The sequence below is a fragment of the Ammospiza caudacuta genome, chromosome 11 (genome assembly GCF_027887145.1).
Source record: "Ammospiza caudacuta isolate bAmmCau1 chromosome 11, bAmmCau1.pri, whole genome shotgun sequence".
Taxonomy (NCBI): domain Eukaryota; kingdom Metazoa; phylum Chordata; class Aves; order Passeriformes; family Passerellidae; genus Ammospiza; species Ammospiza caudacuta.
In genome coordinates, this window is record NC_080603.1 from 15880810 (window position 1) to 15898948 (window position 18139).

The 18139-nt window shown below is 58.2% G+C and overlaps 2 protein-coding genes across 2 annotated transcripts; both read left to right on the forward strand.

The window, feature by feature from the left end:
• Positions 1-177: 177 nt before the first annotated feature.
• On the forward strand, positions 178-7702 carry LRRC15 (leucine rich repeat containing 15). Its single transcript, XM_058811855.1, has 6 exons — positions 178-182; positions 702-781; positions 1732-1859; positions 2012-2066; positions 2998-3042; positions 4568-7702. The coding sequence occupies exons 1-6, from the start codon at positions 178-180 to the stop codon at positions 6319-6321; spliced, it is 2067 nt and encodes a 688-aa protein (XP_058667838.1). The 3' UTR covers positions 6322-7702.
• A 1141-nt stretch (positions 7703-8843) lies between these two features.
• CPN2 (carboxypeptidase N subunit 2) lies at positions 8844-11456 on the forward strand. Its single transcript, XM_058811856.1, has 2 exons — positions 8844-8946; positions 9831-11456. Exons 1-2 carry the CDS (start codon positions 8935-8937, stop codon positions 11454-11456), a joined length of 1638 nt encoding a protein of 545 aa, XP_058667839.1. The 5' UTR covers positions 8844-8934.
• The last annotated feature ends 6683 nt before the right edge of the window (positions 11457-18139 follow it).

Below are 18139 nucleotides of genomic sequence, written 5' to 3' on the forward strand. Positions count from 1 at the left end.
GGGGCCACCGGGCTGGGGGTTCACAGCAGGGTGGGCACTGTGCAGCAGCACAGAGTAACTGGGGGGTCCCAGCACTGCCCTGCAGGCCATGGGGAGGGCTCGCCCTTCCCCGAGTGCCAGTTCAGGCAGGAGTGGAGGTGAGCAGGAGCAGGGGCTTTCAGGGGGAGCTGTGTCTGCATGGCGTGGGTGAGCACGCTCAGCTGCTTGGCAGATGAACAATGTGCTCTCCCAGCCAAGCCCACAATGCTAATTTTAGCGATTACATGAGTTTTTCCAAGCAGTCTCGAGTCCCTTGGTGATTCAGAGCCACTCAGCTTTGCTGCATCCGCCACCCTGGCCGTGGGGATGTGCTGGAGATGTGCCAGCATGGACAGACAGACACGGGACTGTCCTGCTGTCCTGTAGCAAGGCAGGCAGCTCCAGCAATAAGTGACACTGCTGTTCTGGGGCTCCATTGTCTCCTTGAAGGTGCAGGGATACAACAGTGTTTCCACACTGTCCAGGGCTTGATCAGGGAGGCTGCAGCCTCTGGCTGGTGCAGCTGGAGCTGGGACAGGTCCACCAGGCAATGCTGAACCTGGGGCTTTCCTGCAGCATGAGACCCACTCCATCCAGCACTGTGTGAGTTCCTGGCTATGTGGAACAGCCTCTCCCTGCAAAATGCTCATCTCCCCCTCAATCACATCCGTTTGCTCTCTCAGGAGCTGCCTCTCCCCTCCAAATGTGTGGGATGAGTCTGTGCTGCTGTCCCAAGCTGTCACACCCTCTGTTCCTCTCCCTTGTAAGTAGCCTGGGGCTGCCCCCCATGTGCTCACCTCTGGGAGTGGTTGCAGAAGCGGCTCACGGGCGTGTGCCGTTTGTTACTCAGCCCTACTTTATTTTTAGCCACGTCTTGCAAACAATCATCTTTTCCGGCTGGAAGCCAGAAGCAGTTTCCTGAGGCCTGGGTAGAGGCAGGCAGGGTTTTGTCAGGGCAGTTACCTGCACTGCTCTGAAACTTTGCATGGTGGTAGGGACCATAATCTGATGACCCCCCAGTTGGGGCAGGGTGTTTGAGATACCCATCACTGCATCATTGCTTGGAAGGAGGCAACTCCAACATTCCTGGGATGATCTGGGCTGGGGCAGTGGTTTATTGGAAGTGCTGAGGTTTGGTTTCTGTGTTGCCTGGCCGAAAAGCTGTGAGCTTCTGGATGAGTCAGAGTGGGTAGAAGCCCAGCAGCACTGGCAGCGGGCAGACAGAGCCATGATAAGGCTGTGAGAGCCCAGCTCTTGTGTCAGGGCTGCAGGGAGCAGGCAGCTCCCAAGCCCTGTGCCTGACCTTCAGCTGCAGTGCTGTCACAGAAACGGGGAGATTGTTTTGGGAAGTGTGGTTCTGGGAAACTGCTGTGTCACTTGAGTGTGAACTAGAGCACTTGGTGGGTGGTGTTTTCAAAATGCCCATTCTCTGTGCCCAAACGCCTGGGTGTTGCCCCAGAGCAGGTAGGAACATGGCCAGGGCTAGTTTCACCCACTTTCCAGCCAGAGGGGTCTGTGGCCATCCAGCATGTCCTGTGGCAGATGGCCTCTCATGCGATGTGACATCATGGTGGCCGTGTCCTCCAGCTGAGGTCCCACTCCCTGCCATGTTCCCACGATCCCTGTCTCCTTCCTTTGAGACTGTCTGGGAGCTCTGCTCTCCATCCCTGCAGTTTGTGTTTGTCCCGGTCTGTCCCCTCCACTGCCCTGCAGGCTCCCACCGCTCACAGCATGACACATTTCCTCTCTTCCCCGGCAGCAGCCCCAGCTGTTCCCGTCCTGAGCAGCTCCTCGGTGCCACCGGAACCTCAGCAGAGGTTGCTGCAACGGTGGAGGCACGGGTGGGGTGGGGTGAGAGGGGATTAGAGGCAGGCAGGGAAGTTCCAGCTGCCCTTGCATAGCAAGGAACTGCAGTGTCTCTCCAGGAAGCCCAAAGGGGCCACGTGCACTGACTCTCCTCACCTCCTTCCTCCCGAATATCCGTTCCCGGCAGCGGCTGGACCGGGACTGCCTGGAGGAGGTGGGCGAGGTGGGGGGACCTGGGCTGGGTGACGGGACCCAAGGGCACCCCAGTGCACCCCTGTGTGCTGGAGGGGCAGGGAGGGCTGGCAGCAGGCGCCCCTGAACAAGCTGATGGATGCTTTCCAAACACCCCTGGGTACCAGGCTCCATCACCTGGGTGTCAGGACTGCTGAGGGGGCAGAGCAGGGGCAGCCATTGGGAGACAGCTTGCTCTGGGGTTCCAGGGATGCCTGCAGTGGGAGTTCCTCGGTGCCAAGGTGTTCCTCATGGCTTGTGGGCAATGCTCTGGCTTACTCAGGGCTCTCTGAAGCAGCCTGGCCCATGGCTGGCACCCACACAGCTGCTGACCCTGGCACAGTTCTTGCTTCCTGGCAGTGCTGGTTGTGGTGCCCACAGGACAGAGCCCACAGTGGGTGCTTGTGGGTTCGTGGCCCCTTGGCACCTGTGGCTGTGGGGGGAATGAGAGCTGTGACCTGGGCAGGGTCTCTGTGCCAGGGTTCTGCCTGTACTGGCCCTGGGCTTACAGGAGCCATGGATGGGGAAACAAGAGCTGTGCCTGTGCCAAGGAAGTGCCATGGAGCAGCCCTGGTGTGGACTCATGCCAGGGAAGGACAGGGTTGTGCCCAGGGGTCTGGCTTTGCATGTCTGCCCCCATGGGTCAGTGGCTGTGTCCCACAGGGAGACTCTGAGGGCCAAGCCACCGCCTGGGCACTGGCTGACATGAGCAGCATGTTCACAGGGCCCTCTATTTGTCTTCTTACAAGAGCACTGGGGTTCAGGAGGGGGAAACCCAAAAGTGATCCTTGAAGTGCGTGCTCTGCTGAGGAAGCAGGAGTTGGAAGCAGCTCTGCTCCAGCGCTTTCCCTAACCCCGCCACTGCCCCTGTGCTGATTCATTGATTTGGACGGGTTTTATTCTGGGAGGGGAAGAATGAACCACACTCTGCTCTCCTGCCAGCACGGGGCTGTGCTCGCTCGCTGCTCGTGGCTGCAGGACACTCGGGTAAGTCTCCTTCTCCTGCTGTCCCTCTGAGTGGACACGGATTCCAGGGACTGCCAAGGCAGCTCTGAGGGGTGGTGGTGGAGTGGTGGGATCTGCACATTCAGCACCTTTTCATTTGATGGAGATGTTTATCTTGCAAGGGTTCTCCGAAAAAGTGAGACCACTTGGATGCTATGGGAGCTGAAAGGGTTTCATAGGCAATGTATCCTAGACAATGATCAAGAGAGAAAATTAAACAGCAAAGTACTGTTTTGGGGGGGCTGATGTTAGGAACAGTGGGATGCTGAGGGGCTGAGCAGCAGAGAATGTTCAGCCTCTTGGTCTGTAAGTTTTTATCCCTAGAAGAAAAAGAAATATCCATTGTTTCCAGCTGCTTTTCCTGAAGGTTGCTCCAGTGTGTGTGCTCTCAGTGATGCCTTACCAGGGAGTGACATGAGCAGAGCTTTTGATGTGTTGAACTTTGGGGAAGTTTATAAATGTCTTGCTATAAACATAGCTGTTCTTGGATGTAGATTGTTTCCATATGGGAAACATAAACCATGCTGGCTTGTGGAGGGCTCCTCCCTCCCTGCCTGAGAGCAAGAGTGTTCCCTGTGGGGAGGGCAGGGCTGTGCCCCAGTACCCTGGGTGCCAGCTGGGGCACTGTGGCCAGACCCCTGTGCTGCCTGAATTGCCTGTCTGGCTGAGCCGTGCTCAGAGCAGGAGCTGCAAGTTTTCTCCCTCCCTTGTGCCACATGAAGCTGTTAATGGGGGGCTGCTCCATGCCAGCCTGGCACAAGGCTGCTGCTTTGATCTAGGGAGGGAGGAAGCTCACAGCCCAGAGGAGAGAGTGTCCATGGTATCTGTGCTCAGGGGTAATGGAGAGCTTTGCTGGGCACCACCCCTGGGACCAGCCTGCAGGCACGTGCCCACATCAGACACCCCACTCATGGCAAAAACAGGCCAGGCAGAGACCTCCTGCTAGGGATGGGGGAACAGGGCCAGCCTGTACCCAGCCTGGGTCCTGCAGGACTGGACTAAAGGGCTAAAGCATCCCTATACACTGCTCTTGGATTTGCAACTGGAGCTCAGAGCTCAGACGGTGCTGGGGGCACTGGGCTAATGCTGGGACCAGCTGCAGGTGCCACGAGCCAGCTCTGGTGAAGGTCTGGGCTCTTTGGTGGTGCTGGGAGGCCAGTGCTGCTGGCAGCAGCTCACCACACTCTGTAAAACAGGAAACCACACTCCTGGCTGCTAGAAGAGCCCAGAGAGCTGGGACGCCAGGGATGCCACTAATAGCTGTGGTATGGCAGCCAGGCACTGTGGCCTCCAGCTCTGTCTTGCTCTGAGCTCCTGCTTGGGCTGAGTCAAGCTTTGCCTGCCCCAAGCCTTCCTTGTCCACCCTTTTCTGCCTCGTTGCCATGCTGGGAGCAGGATGGCCACAGCCTCGGTGGCTTTTCCAGGGGGAAAGCAGCACCCATCCCTTGCAGTGACTCTGGAGCTGGGAACCCCCAGGGTTGAACGCCCTCCTTTGTTTTTTCTGCAGGCCCAATGGAGCAGGGAGGCTGGCAGCGGTGGCTGCTGCTGCTGGTGGGCATCCAGCTGGCCAGCAGCCAGTGCCCAGAGCAGTGCCAGTGTGTCCGCAGTGCCCAGGTGGAGTGCTTTGGTGCCGACATCAGCACGGTGCCCAGCCCCATCCCTGCCAATGCCATGACCCTGCAGATCATCAACACGCACATCGCCGAGCTGGGCGACGCCGCCTTCGGCAACGCCTCCCTGCTCATCGGGCTGCGCGTGGAGAAGAACCTCCTGTCTCGCATCAGCCCCGGGGCCTTCCAGAACCTGCCCGACCTGCGCTACCTCAGCCTGGCCAGCAACAAGCTGCAGGAGCTCCCTGTGCAGGTCTTTGAGCCTCTGGACAAGCTGGAGTCTCTGCTCCTCTCCAGCAACCAGATCCTCCAGGTCGAGCCTTCCCACTTCGCCCATCTGAGCAACCTCAAAGAGCTGCAGCTGCACGGGAACAACCTGAAGGAGCTGCAGGAGGGGGTGTTTGACCAGCTGACCAGCCTCACCAAGCTCAACCTGGCCAGGAACAACATCGACCGCCTGCCGCCCCGGGCCTTCGAGCGGCTGGCGCGGCTGCAGGTGCTGCGGCTCTACGAGAACCGGCTCCGGCACATCCCAGTGGGCACCTTCGATGGGCTGCCGGAGCTGCAGGAGCTGGGGCTGCACCAGAACCAGCTGGAGACGCTGTCCCCGGAGCTCTTTGTGCACAACACCAACCTGCAGAAGCTCTACCTGTCCAACAACTTCCTCACCACTCTGCCGAGCGGCGTCTTTTTGCCCCTGCACGCTCTCGCCAAGATCACCCTGCACGTCAACCGCCTGCGGGACATCTCCCCCAGCGCCTTTGGGCCCACGCCCAACCTGCAGGAGCTCTGGCTTTACGAGAATGAGCTTTCCAGCCTCCCCACTGCCGTCTTCAGCAACCTGACCCAGCTGCAGCTCCTGGTTCTCAGCAAGAACCGGCTGCGGTCGGTGCCACCGGGGGCTTTCCAGGGCCTGGGGGAGCTGCTGGAGCTGTCGCTGCACTCCAATGCCCTGCGCCGCCTGGATGCCCGGGCACTGGAGGGGATGCCCAAGCTGCAGAACATCTCTCTGCACCACAACCAGCTGCAGGCACTGCCACGGGGCCTCTTCAGGGCCACCCCTGGGCTGCGGCACCTGCAGCTGCACTACAATGCCCTGGAGTACCTGCCTGCCGGCATCTTCTCCCCACTGACTGCCCTGAGAGAGGTGAGGCTGCACAACAACTCCTGGCGCTGTGACAAGGGCATCCTGCCCCTGCAGGGCTGGCTGGAGGAGAACCCTCACAAGGTGGGTGAGATATCCCCGCTGTGTGCCCAGCCTCCCGCCCTGCAGGGCATCCCCATCGCCGGGCTGCCACAGGACCACTTCATCGACCCCCAGCCCCCCACTGCTGCTGCTCCTCATCCCAGCACCCTGCTCCCTGCTGACACCTCTGTGGCAACCTCAGATGATGCCTCAGCAGCAGAAGATGCCTCGATGGAGCCCCCCACGGGGCTGCCAGCCTCCCCACAGGAGGATGAGGAGGGGAAGAAAGAGGAGGAAGAGAGGGGGCAGTGGGGGCTGACACGCCTGCAGAGTGGGGTGGTGGTAGCAGTCATCGTGCTGGTGAGTGTGGCCCTGCTGGCTGCTCTGGTGGCACTGGTGGTCTATGGCTGTAGGAAGAAGAGCCACGTTGTGCTCATGAGGATGAAGGCTCCGAATGAAGCCTGAGTATCTGGCAGACCCTGAGGACAGAGGTGCTTGTGGGGGTTAAAGGACATGACAGAGGCTCTGCATCAGCTGCCCTTGCTGACTGGGATGGGACAACATCACCGTGTGCGCTGTGTGTACCACTGTCCTTCTCTGCTTTGCTCTGTCCCTGCTCTGCAGCAGGGTTTCCCCATGGCTGCCCACTGTCCCCAGCCCTTCCTGCCTCCAGTGCAGCCTCTGTGCTCCTTCCCTGCCCGGGTCCAGCAGCTGAGGTGTGGGATGCAGAGCCAGGAGCCACAGCCTGGCCATGATGGTGCTTTACCCCAAATAACAGGACTTCCCCATCCTTCACCTTGCCTCATTCCCTGCAATGCTGCCCCCTCATGCTGCCTGCTGCCCTCACCCCTGCCCAGCCCCTCTTTCCCACCTTCTGCCCCCACCATGCCTCCCACCTTGCCCCTGCCTGGGCAGGCAGTGTGAGCCATCATGCTGGGCCACCTTTGCCCCAGGGGAGCTGTGTGTCCTGTGCTGCTCCATCACTCACCGGTGCCTGGGCAGGGCTCCCCGCAGGGCTCCAGGCTGGCTGGCACACCCTGAGTGTCTCAGCTGCATCCCAGCTGCCCTCCCTGCCTGCAGGCAGGGCAGGCCAGAGCATAGCCAGCATCCTCTCCTGCTCCTGGCTCCTGCCTCCTTCCCTCATGCTCCTCCAGCCAGGAGAGGCAGGGACAGTGTGCTGGCATCAGGGATGGGCAGGAGCAGCCCCCCAGCCCTCACTGCAACTGGTGCTGACCCTGCTGTGGCTGTGCCCCTGCCTCAGCCCCACAGGGTGCAGGGGCTTGCACTGTGAGGGTAGAGGAGTGGGACAGTGTGTGTGAAGTGTCTGCAGGGAATGGGAGAAGCTCCTGTGCTTGTGCTCCTGGACTGCTGGGGTGTGTTGGGGCTGCTTCTACTCCACCCCATTCCTGGTCCTCATTTCCTTAACACCCTCCACCAGCTAGAGAGCCACCTGGTCCTGCTCTGCTTGACAAAGCTTCTTCATCCTCTTCTTACTCCCTTGAGTGCCCTCCTGTGTGTGCCCAGTGCCCCTGCCTGGTGGCAGCCCTTGGCCAGGGGGGATACTGGCAGCACAGCGTGCTGGCTGCTCTGCAGTTTGCAAATGGGTGCCAGTGCCATGCCATCCCCTGTACCCAGCTGCCTTCTCCAGCCGTAGCACGACCATGGGGGATTGAGCTCACCTCCATGTGTGCTGCAGTGGCACCGCTGCCTGAGGACTGCTGCTGTGGGACAAGGTGTGTGTTTGGTGTCCACCCTGCAGTGCTGGCTGCTCACAGCACCTCAGCAGCCAGTGCTGGTACAAGCAGCTCCAGCCTGGTGCATGTGAGGGGCCACCCCTCTGGGCCAAGTCCTGCATGGTAACAGGAGACTCATGACTGTGTCACGGGGCTGTTGGGTGCTGATGTGTGACCTTCTCATTAAAGTGCCACTGTCCACTCCAAGTGCCAAGAGCTGTTTATTCACTCCTTTATGGTGGGCAGCAGGGGAATGGCCCAGCAGGGACAGGGGCTGCACTTGATTTCCACTCCTCAGAGATTTTTACAGCATTGAGGAAAAGCCTGTATGAGTTGGTGAGGCTGGGACAGGGCTGTGGGCTGTGTTTGCAGAGCCCTTGCTGGTCCCTGGACTCCAACCTGGCATGATGGACCAAGGAGGGCTAAGCCATACAACAGCAGTGGGTGGGCTTTTGGTGAGTAAGCTGAGACCCCAGCAAGCTTCTCCATGGAGACACTGACTGTCTCCTGCATAGTCCACTGCTAGGGTGGTGGGAGCTTGCTTGGCTCCCTTCAGAGCTGGCTGCCACTGAATTGTGTCAGCTGTGTTTTTCCATGTGTCACCATCTGCTCCATGAGTGCAGTGAAGTATCCCTCCTCCTGCCCCTCAGGGTGTCTCCATGGCTGCTGGCAGCCCAGCCTGTGCCAACACAGGCCCTTGCAATGCAGCTTTTATGGCAGTGTGGGCTGCTCCTCTGGGCAGGCTGAAACTCTTTGGGAGTTCAGCTGATCCATGGCTCCCTTGCAATCCCACTGCTGGCTGGGATGCAAAACCCCATGATGGTCCCACAGTGGTCCCCTCCCCAGAGAATCACAAGGTTGGAAAAGACCTCTAACCTCATGTACAGCCTTCATCTGCCTTGCTAAGCTGCACCTGGTCTCTTTTCTCATGGCAGAGATATTTTGAGCACCATTTCCCAGTGAGATTTGATAAAATTCTGGGGCTCTCTTAGGAGGTTTCTGGAAGCAAGTATGCTGACCTTGGTGTGGGACTGGAGCCACCTGTGACAGCAGCACCCTGCCACCACCATCCCTGCCCCAGTGGATGTCCGGGGCCAGAACCCCATTTCCTTGCCAGGATGCTCACAGGCAGCTGCCTCTGGTCTCACCTCCAGTCCCCTGGAGGCTGGGTTATTTTTCAGAGTACTCCAAGGACACGGGCTGTTGTTGCTGATAAGCAGTGAGGGCAGCTCCGCCCCAGCAGGAACAGCTTGTTCCTGGCTTCCCATCCACCCAGAAAACACTGTCCCATCCCAGCCAGCAGCATCCCCGCACATCTGCCACACGTTTGGTGACCGACCCCGTGATGCCACACTTGGTAAGTGGTGCCCACACTGCTTGGGTAGTTTGGGGGCCTGGGATGGGTGGGAGCCTCTGTTGGCTCTGTGAGCACAAGCAAGAGGGAGGGAAGGAAATGCCAAGGCCAGTGCTGCTCTCAAGTGCCAGTGTAAGTCCAGAGGAGCTCCACTGATGCGGGGTGTCTGTAGGTGGGCCTTGCTCTGGGGTGGGCAATGTCCCCCATCACGAAGCAGCACTGCAATGTATCCCAGCTAGGGAGGGACTGGCAGAGGTCTGGGGGCCACCGCCTCAAAAAGTGCTTCTGTGGGCTGGGAATAGGCATTTGGTCAGGCTGAATATCCCTCCAGCAGGTTGATGCTGCTCTGATTCCCTGTGGAAAAAGAAAACTAGAAATACAAGTGGTGGGGCCCACAGCTACTGCCACTGAGCTGAGAGCAGCCCTGCAGGGCTGTCCCCATCACCCAATGTGCACAGCACAGCCCTGTGTTTCACAGATTCTCCTGCCCTAGAACCTGGCTTTGTGCCTGTGGAGACATCTGATGAGGGTACAGGTTTCCCCCAAGAATTCCAGGGACCTACACAGGTCCCACCTCAGCAGCTGCTCTGCAGGATGTGGCTGCTCACCACCTCTGGTGAGGGTGGCATCACCCTGACTGTCACAGGGTGGGCTGGGGCACAGATAAAAACCCTGGGGAGACAGCTGGGAGGGAAATGCTTCCCATTCCTGCAAGGGGAGTGCTGGGGAGGTGCTGGCAGCAGGGGCTGGAGTGATCCCCATGGCCAGGGCAGCTGCCTATGCTGGTGGTGTCTCAGAGCTTGATCCTGCATTTCTGGCTGCAGAAGCCCTTTCCCCAGCAGTGCCTGCCTATGGGTGCATGGGGTAAGGCTTGGTTCCTTCTCCAGTGCAGGCTGCTGATCTACGTGCTGCTGGGGCTGGGGTCCCTGCTGGTGGGGGCACTGTCCCCATCCTGCCCCCCTGCCTGCCAGTGCTATGACACCTCCAAAGTCTTCTGCTCAAACGAAAGGATACGGGAGATCCCGGAGGGCCTGCCAGGAAGTGCCAGCCACCTCTTCTTCGTGGAGACAGCTCTGAGCAGCATCCGCAGCGGGCACTTGGTCTCCAGCACCATGCTCACCAAGCTGGTCTTCATCAATAACAACATCCAGGAGCTGCAGCCTGGTGCCTTTCAGGGGCTGCCCAGCCTCACTGAGCTGGAGGTGTCAGGCAACCCCTTGCCAGCTGTCAGCCCTGGGACACTGGCAGGGCTGACCAGCCTCAGCAAGCTCTCCCTCAGAGCCAACACCATCCGCACCCTGCAGCCGGGGCTCTTCACTGCCTCTTGCCGCCTGCAGGACCTGAGCTTGGCAGGGAACAGGATCGAGGCACTGCCCCCTGGCATCTTCCGCCCACTCCGGCGGCTCCAGGCCCTGGACCTGTCACAGAATGCTCTGCCTGAGCTGCCAGATGGGCTGCTGGCCCCACTTGTCGCCCTTCGTGTCCTCAAGCTCAGTGACAACCTGCTGGCACGGCTGCCTCCTGGTGCTTTCAGGGCACTTGGCCAGCTCACCGAGCTCCACCTGGACGGCAACCAGCTGGAGGAGCTGCCCTCGGGCATCTTCTCCAGGCTGGGGGCGCTGCGGCGGCTGCAGCTGCAGCACAATGCCCTGGGCAGCCTGGCCCCCGACATCTTCACGGGTCTCCTCAACCTCACTGTCCTCAGCCTGGAGGGCAACAACCTGGCCACCGTGCCTGCCCTGCTGTTCGCTGGCACCCCTGGCCTCCTCCACCTCTCACTGGCTCGCAACCGGCTGGAGACACTGCACCAGGAGCTCTTTGCCAACCTGTCAGTGCTGGAAACCCTAGAGCTCTCACACAATGCCATAGATCACCTGCCCACCGGGGCTTTCCAGGGTCTGGAAGGGCTGACAGAGCTCCAGCTGAGCCACAACAACCTCTCCAGCCTGCCGGCGGGGCTGCTGGCCGGGCTGCCCCTCCTCACGGCCCTGGTGCTGGACCACAACCGCCTGGCCCGCCTGCCCGCGGGGCTCTTCGATGCCAACGATGAGCTGGTGCGTGTGGGGCTGGCTGGCAACCCCTGGCTCTGCGACTGCCACCTCTCCTACCTCCTGCACTGGCTCCAGAGCTTTGCTGAGCCCCTCACCCACGGCCAAGCCTTCTGTGCCAACCCGGCTGCTCTCCAGGGCCGGTCCCTGCTGGAGGTTTCCCGCGGGCATCTCCAGTGCCCGGGAGCACACGGCGTGCCCCCGGAGGAGGGCTGGGACACAGATGCTCCGGGGCAGTGCACCTACAGCGACCCCGAGGGCACGGTGAGCGTGGCCTGCAATGCCACATCGTGCCAGGAGCTCAGCCTGCGCCTCCCTCCTCCCCGGCCGGAGCGGGGCCTGGGGGCGGCCTACCGGCGGGCCTGGCTGCTGCGCTCCCGCTGCGGCACGCTGCAGGTCAGCGTCCTTGTCACAGCACAGAGAGGGAGCGAGGTCACACCACCAGCTCCCCCCGCCGTGCCCTAAGGCCTGGGCAGGCGTTTGCTTCTGCTCTGGCAGCCTCTGGACCAGCCTGGGAAGCAAACAGCTCTCCGTCTTGCTCTGCTACCGCTGCCATGGTCCCCAGCTGTCCCCGAGCCCTCCACAACAGCTGGCCTGAGGCTATTTAACCTCTCAGCTATGTGTTTCCTGTGTATTTCAAATATAATTAAAATGTATCTATTATTTCTGTGTACTAGTTCCCATGGCAGAGAGAGGAATCATTCTGTTCCTCCCATCACTGTCCGCGTGTCTGGGAGAGACAGCAAAGGCCTATGTGGTGCATTGGGATCTTGCCAGGAGCTGCATGGTGGGGCATAGTGCAGGTGCCTGGGGGTGAGTAGGTGCCACTGGCATTCTCGCGGTGTGATCGTGTCTGCCTGCTGCAGCCACCTCCCCTTGGCACTGCAGGGGGAAGAGAGCTGCAGCCTGGCAAAAGCTGAGGGCATGGATTTGTGCTGTCCAAGGGAGGTGTGGGTGAGGGCTGCTGATTGCCCGGCAAGGGGCATGAGCTGCCTGCCTGCAGGGTGAGCTCCAGCCCAGGTGAGCACAGGCAGGTCCCACTCCTTCCATCTCAGGGCTTGGTGTACAGCCCTGCAGCCTGAACATGGAAAGTGGCAACTTTCACATAAACTTTGCTGGGAGGATGAGTGGAACAGATTGCCCAGTGAGGTCGTAGAGTCTCCTTCTCTGAATATACTAAAAAGCCAAGTGAACAGAGCTATGGGTACCCAGGGAACCCTACTTCAGCAGGGCGGTTGGACTAGATGGCTTCCACTGGTCCCTTCCAACCTCTCCCATCTTGGGATTCTCACTCTGACCTGTGGAGACCTGGCACAAAGTCCCAGTAGTGCTGCCCAACCGGGGGTGACAGGTAAGGCGTGTGCTCCCCTGGGAGGGCGAGGTGGGTGTAGTAAGTGCACAGGTGTCTGTGTGTGTGTCCGTGTGAGTGTCCTTGTGTCTGTGCGTGTCAGGGCCGGCCTGTCCGTGTGTGTCTGCCCGTGCCCGCGGTGTCTGCGAGTGTCCCTGGGTGTCTGCGAGTGTCCCCGTGTCTGTCTGTCCGAGTCTGGCGGTGCTGCGGCACCATCTCGTGGCCATCGGGACCGGGCTCCGCAGGCAGAGCCGGCGGTGGGGAGCCCCGGTGGTGACATGGATGGATACGACGCTGGAAAAGGGTAAGGCTGTTAAAAATGTGCAGTAGTTTGTTTTAAAATTTGCCAAGAAAAATGCAATGAACCCCAGCAAGCAGAAGCTGATCTTTTATAGAAGTAGGTGAAAATGGAAGAAGTTTAAATGCAGTTGTTGCAATTACCCATTGGGAAGCAATGGATATCCTGGCAGTTTGCCTCAAAATGAGCATCCCACAGGATGCCCTGCACTAGCCAGGAGCACACAGCACTGGGGTCAGCAAGGTGGAGCTGTGGGGCTGAGCACAGAGCCCGCGTGTTGTTGTATCTGTCGAGCCACAAATGTTTCACTGTTTATAAGCGTTAAAAAAATGGCTTCAGAACCGCACTTTTAGCTACATAAGGCAAATGCTGAGGAATGAAACAGCTGTCTGTTGTGTCGATGGAGGTGGTGTTTGTGAAACTGGTGAGTTATCCTGCTGGAGATACAGGACCACGGAGACCATGGCTGCAAACAGGCTGGCCTGGAGATCTTCAGCTTTCCCTGGATGTGACCAGTCGAGTGGTGCCAGCAGATAACGCCTGGGGAGTACGTGACTGCGTCGCCTCCGAGGGGTTTCTGCCGTGGCCTCTTGCACTGGGGGCACAGTTCCCTGGCCCCTTATCTCCCCACACAGACTGGTGTCCTGACCTCACGTGAAACTGAGCCCCGTGCCTGGGACGTGGATAAAGAGCTGGCCAGGTGATGAGACCCCCATCCGGTGTCCTCACTCCTCCATGGCATGGCTCGCCCCGTGGCTGAACTCGTTTGCAAGTGCTCAGCCAAGTAAGTGATGCAAAATGCTTCTTTTGTGCTCTCTAAAATATGCTGGGAGGGGCGGTGTGGAGGGCTGTTGGTGTTTCCTTGCAGCAAGGAGCGGGGGAGGCTTCAGTGCCATGAGCTGGGACCATCTCTCCATGACTCTGCCTGGCTGGAGTAGGGGACAAGCACGGGACCACAGTGAGGGTTTTAAAAGGGTTTTGTGGTTCAAAACTGCCAATTTTCATCCCCACACCCTCAGATGTTTCTACATTTCACCCAGTGCACTGCCCCTGCATCAGAAGTGAAGCAGGCACTTCTACAGCCACAGCCCCGGCTCTTCCACTTGAGTCTCCCTGGGGAGAGGATGGGCAGGGAGCAGCAGTGGCTGAGCCCTGGGGCAGCCTGCACAACCAGTGTCACCTCCCATCCATTTATCTTCAAACCCAATGGCTTTCAGTCTCCTGTATTTGCTGATGTCTCTATGTTCTTTTAAAAAATAACTTTTCATAGAAGATTTACCCTCCCAGAATAAGTTTTTTTGCATGGCCAGCTTTGATGGTCACCCAAGAAGAAACTCGCACCTCTTTTACCTGCTCCCACCCAGGGCTGTGAATTAAAAGTTGGAAATATGGTCCCAGTGAGGTGCTCATGGCAGTTAAACCCCAGTTAATGTGTTAGCTGAGTGTTTCCAAATGTTTCCACGGAAGAAGTGGGCTCTACTAGTAGGTGTGCATCAGTGATTTCACTTCCTACCTGCAAGGTCAGAGCCCCAAATGTTGGGTGTTAAATAGTTCATCTGTGGACATTCCAAGGTTTTAATGAGCCTTGCTGTAAAGCTTGGATGCTGTTCTCACATTAACTATTTCTGTCTGTCAGAGCTGCATGACCAAGGCCAAAATATGGTACAATTAGCAAGAATCCTAAAAAAGAGGTGCTTAGAAACCATGTTTTAAATCAGCCCCTTGAACTAAGAGAAGCAGAAATGAAATAGCAAGTCTGCCCAGCACAGTGTGGAAATTCTAAGCACACGAGGTCCTGTGGTCTTGGCTGGCTCCTGGGAGCCCTGCTGATCCCTCATTAGCAAGTGCAGGGCTGACTGCTTCTGTTGTTGCATGAATGGGCTGCTGCCCTGTGACTAACTGGACCCGCTGGGGCAGCACTAATGGCAGCAGCACTTTGCCTTCTTCACCCAGGCAGACTGAGCCTGCAGTTCAAACACGTGAGAAGGGCCAGAGAACAGACTGTCCAGCCCTTGTCCCTCCTGCAGCATCTCCCAGGGCAAGCTATGAGCTGGCTTGCCTTCCCTCTCCATCCCTTGGTACCAGCAGCAGTGAACTCGTGTAAATGCAGTGAATGTTTGCTTGTCCAGTCTCTTTTTCTCATGAAATGAATCATGGTATGTGAATAGAAGAGTCCTGAGAGCTGAACAAGTGTGATACCACAGTTCATGAACTGTGGACAGAGTTTTTGCTCTTCATAACTGATTTTTGAAACTTTTTTTTCCAGAACAATGTACCAGCACTTCCTTTTCCTTTTCCTCTTGTCCTTCAATCCCCATAAATGCCAAGATCAAATCCCAGGTGAAGATCCATATGAAATGCCCAAAGACTATCAGGAGGTCTACAGAGGGACAAAAAATGATGTCAAAGAGATCCCAAAGATTGCAAAGCCCTTTGTTTCTGAGATGATCTTTGTGCAAACCAGCATCACTTCTATAAGTAAAGGTGCCTTCAGGTACATGCCCAACCTGACCAAGATTTTGTTCATTGGCAACAAGATCAAGACTGTTGAACCTGGAGCCTTTGATAATTTGGACAAGTTGAGGGACTTGGATATCTCTGGTGCCTCATTAGAAAAACTATCTGTGGGCACTTTCCAAAACCTCCCAAGTTTACAGAGGCTGGAGCTGAGAGACAGCCAGCTCAAATCCATCCCCAAAGGCCTGTTTGATGAGCTGGAAAGTTTGGGGGAGCTCTCCCTGCACATCAATGCAATCCCTTCTCTTCCAGAAGGCATTTTTGATTCTCTTATCAATCTAACTTTTTTGGACCTGTCTAGAAACAGGATCACAGCTCTTCCTGTGAATGCCTTTAGCAAACTCACCCAGCTGCAAGTCCTCCGGCTGTATGAGAACGAGTTGCAGGAGCTCCCAGAGGGACTGCTAGACAGTCAGCTGGAGCTGCTGGAGCTCAGCCTCCAGAGGAACAGGCTCAGGGCACTGCCACCCATGCTTCTGAGGAGCCTGCCTCACCTCGAGAAACTCCTCTTGGACAACAACCTCATCAAGGTTCTCCCACCTCAGAGCTTTTTTGGTTTAAACAAACTGAAGTTGCTGACTCTGGGTTCAAACCATATTATGGAGCTCCCCTCCTGCCTTTTTGACATCATGCCACACTTGAGGGAGCTGGATCTGGGTAGGAACAGTTTGGCCACACTTCCAGAGGGTGTCTTTGTCAACCTCACATCCCTTGGCAAACTCATCTTGTCCCACAACCAGCTCTCAGCCCTGCCAAGAGGGGTCTTCGCTGGGCTCAGCAAGCTCTCGGACCTCCAGCTGGACACAAATCAGCTCTCTGCTCTGGATGAAGAGGTCTTTGCTTCTCTCCCAAATCTGAAAACCCTCAATCTTCGAAAGAACCAGCTGGAGAGTGTTCCTCAAGGGCTCCTAGACCCTCTGAAGAAGCTCAGCTCAGTGTATCTGAGTGGTAACCCCTGGAAATGTGACTGTAACCTCTGCTACCTGCACCACTGGATCCTAGGCAACAGGGAGAAGGTCAAATTGTCCACCCAAGTCTCCTGCAAGAGCCCACCCCATCTGGCAGGGCAAGAAATAACATTGCTGAGGGACGAACACCTGATTTGCCCAGGTACTCTGCCATTTAACTCCACACCATCACAAAGGACGTCAACATTCCTGTCACGTGGAGCCGTGTCCACAGCAGCTCCAACCATGCTGTCACTGGCATCCTTTCCCATCAGGACACTGCCAACCACTCTTCCACCTGTGGTCACCTCTGCTGTGTTGCCAACCATGCCCATGGAGGCTGCCTTCACCACTCTGTCACCAACCAAGCTATCTGAGGTCTTTGTCACCATCCCAACACCAGCTGTGCTGCAGAAGGCCTTCAGCACCAGCCCATCAACAACCAATAAGCCCAAGACCTCCACCACCACACCATCAACAGCCAGTGTGCCAAAGCCCTCCATCAGCACCCCATCACCAGCTGTGCTGCCTAAGGCCTCCATGACCAAGCCGTCAACAACCACTGTGCCCAGGTCCTTCATCACCACACCATCACCAAAAGCCTTCATCACCACCTCATCACCACTTGTGCTGCCAGACACCTCCATTACCACCTCATCACCCACTGTGCTGCCAAAGGCCTCCACTGTCACACCATCATCATCAGCTGAGGTGCCCAAGGTTTCCATCACCAGCCCATCATCAGCTGTTTCAACTTCAGCCATCGTAAGGCTACAGACTCCTGGGGCCACCCACCCAGAACCTGTGCCACCCACTCCAGCTTCTGCTTCTGCACAGGTGCCAACAAGCTCACTGGCAGCCACCACCAGACAGGAGCCTCCTGCTCTCTCAGTGCCCAGGGAGAGGCCAGCCACCATCCCACAGGGAACATCCACAACACCCCTTGTCTCAGCTCCCTCTGTGGCTTTCTGGCCATTCCCCAGGACTGCTGCTCTGGGCACAGTCCCGCTGGCCTCCCGTTCACCATCACACCATGCTCCTGCACCAGGCAGGGATTGGGGCTATTCCACCCCCTGTGACTCGTCCACAGCTGGTGTCCAGCCCACCCCCACTGCTCCCCAGCAGGCTCCTGCCCCAGCAGGCACCATCCTGCTCCCAACACCTCCCATCCCCGCACTATCAGACAGCACCAGCTCCTCTCCAGCCTCTGCACCCCTGACCCCCAGCAGTCATCGTGCCTGGGGCCTGTCCCTGTGGACCAGCCCATGGCAGTGCCAGGTGTCCCTGGCCTTGGGGCTGGCCATGCTGGCACTGCAGGCTGCCAGCACGCTGCTGGGAGGGGTGGTCGCCTTCCTTCTCCACCAGGACACCCGCCACCCCCCCGGGCCACCCGTGAGGCTGCTGAGCCTTCAGGGTCTGGCTGCTCCCGGGATCCCTGAGCCAGCCCCGGTGCCACCTTGAGCTTTGCTGCCCTGTATGAGCTGGGTAGTGCCAGCTGTCCTCCCTTGGGGTTTGCAGCCGTGCTGGCCGCAGGGTGCGCTACCCCTGGGATGGGGGGTCCTAGGGCGATCCCAGTGCAGGGGGTCCCAGCAGCCAGGCTGTTGTGGGATGACTCCTGGCGATGCTGGGAGCCTACAAGCCCAATCTCGGTGTCCCTGCCTGGCGGCGCTTCTGCCGAGGGACACTAGATGGGATCCCGACACTAGATGGCATCCCGACACAGGCAGTGGCTGCCACCGCCTGCCACGGCCCCCGGAACGCCGGAGCCTCCGCAGCCGCCGGCCGGGCCCCCGCGGTCAGTCAGGAGCCATGGAGGGTCAGGAGCCCCACCCGGATTCCTCCCATCCCTGGAAGGTGCTTGCAGTCCTTGGAGGAAGATATCACGAGGCTTCCTGCCCCGCACCGCGTCTTGTTCCCTGTGCCACGTTACAGGATGTGTCAGTGTCTGTACCACCGTCACACACAGACCTCTTCCCCTCTCCCTTTCCTCCTCCCTGATATTAAAGCTTCCTCTCTATGTCTGATGTGCTGGTGAGAA

Excerpts from the sequence above, each read along its gene's own strand:
- LRRC15 (XM_058811855.1), top strand. Across the intron at positions 1,860-2,011 it reads CTGCAACGGTGGAGGCACGG|CGGCTGGACCGGGACTGCCT; the intron begins GTGGGGTGGGGT and ends CGTTCCCGGCAG. Across the intron at positions 3,043-4,567 it reads CGTGGCTGCAGGACACTCGG|GCCCAATGGAGCAGGGAGGC; the intron begins GTAAGTCTCCTT and ends TTTTTTCTGCAG.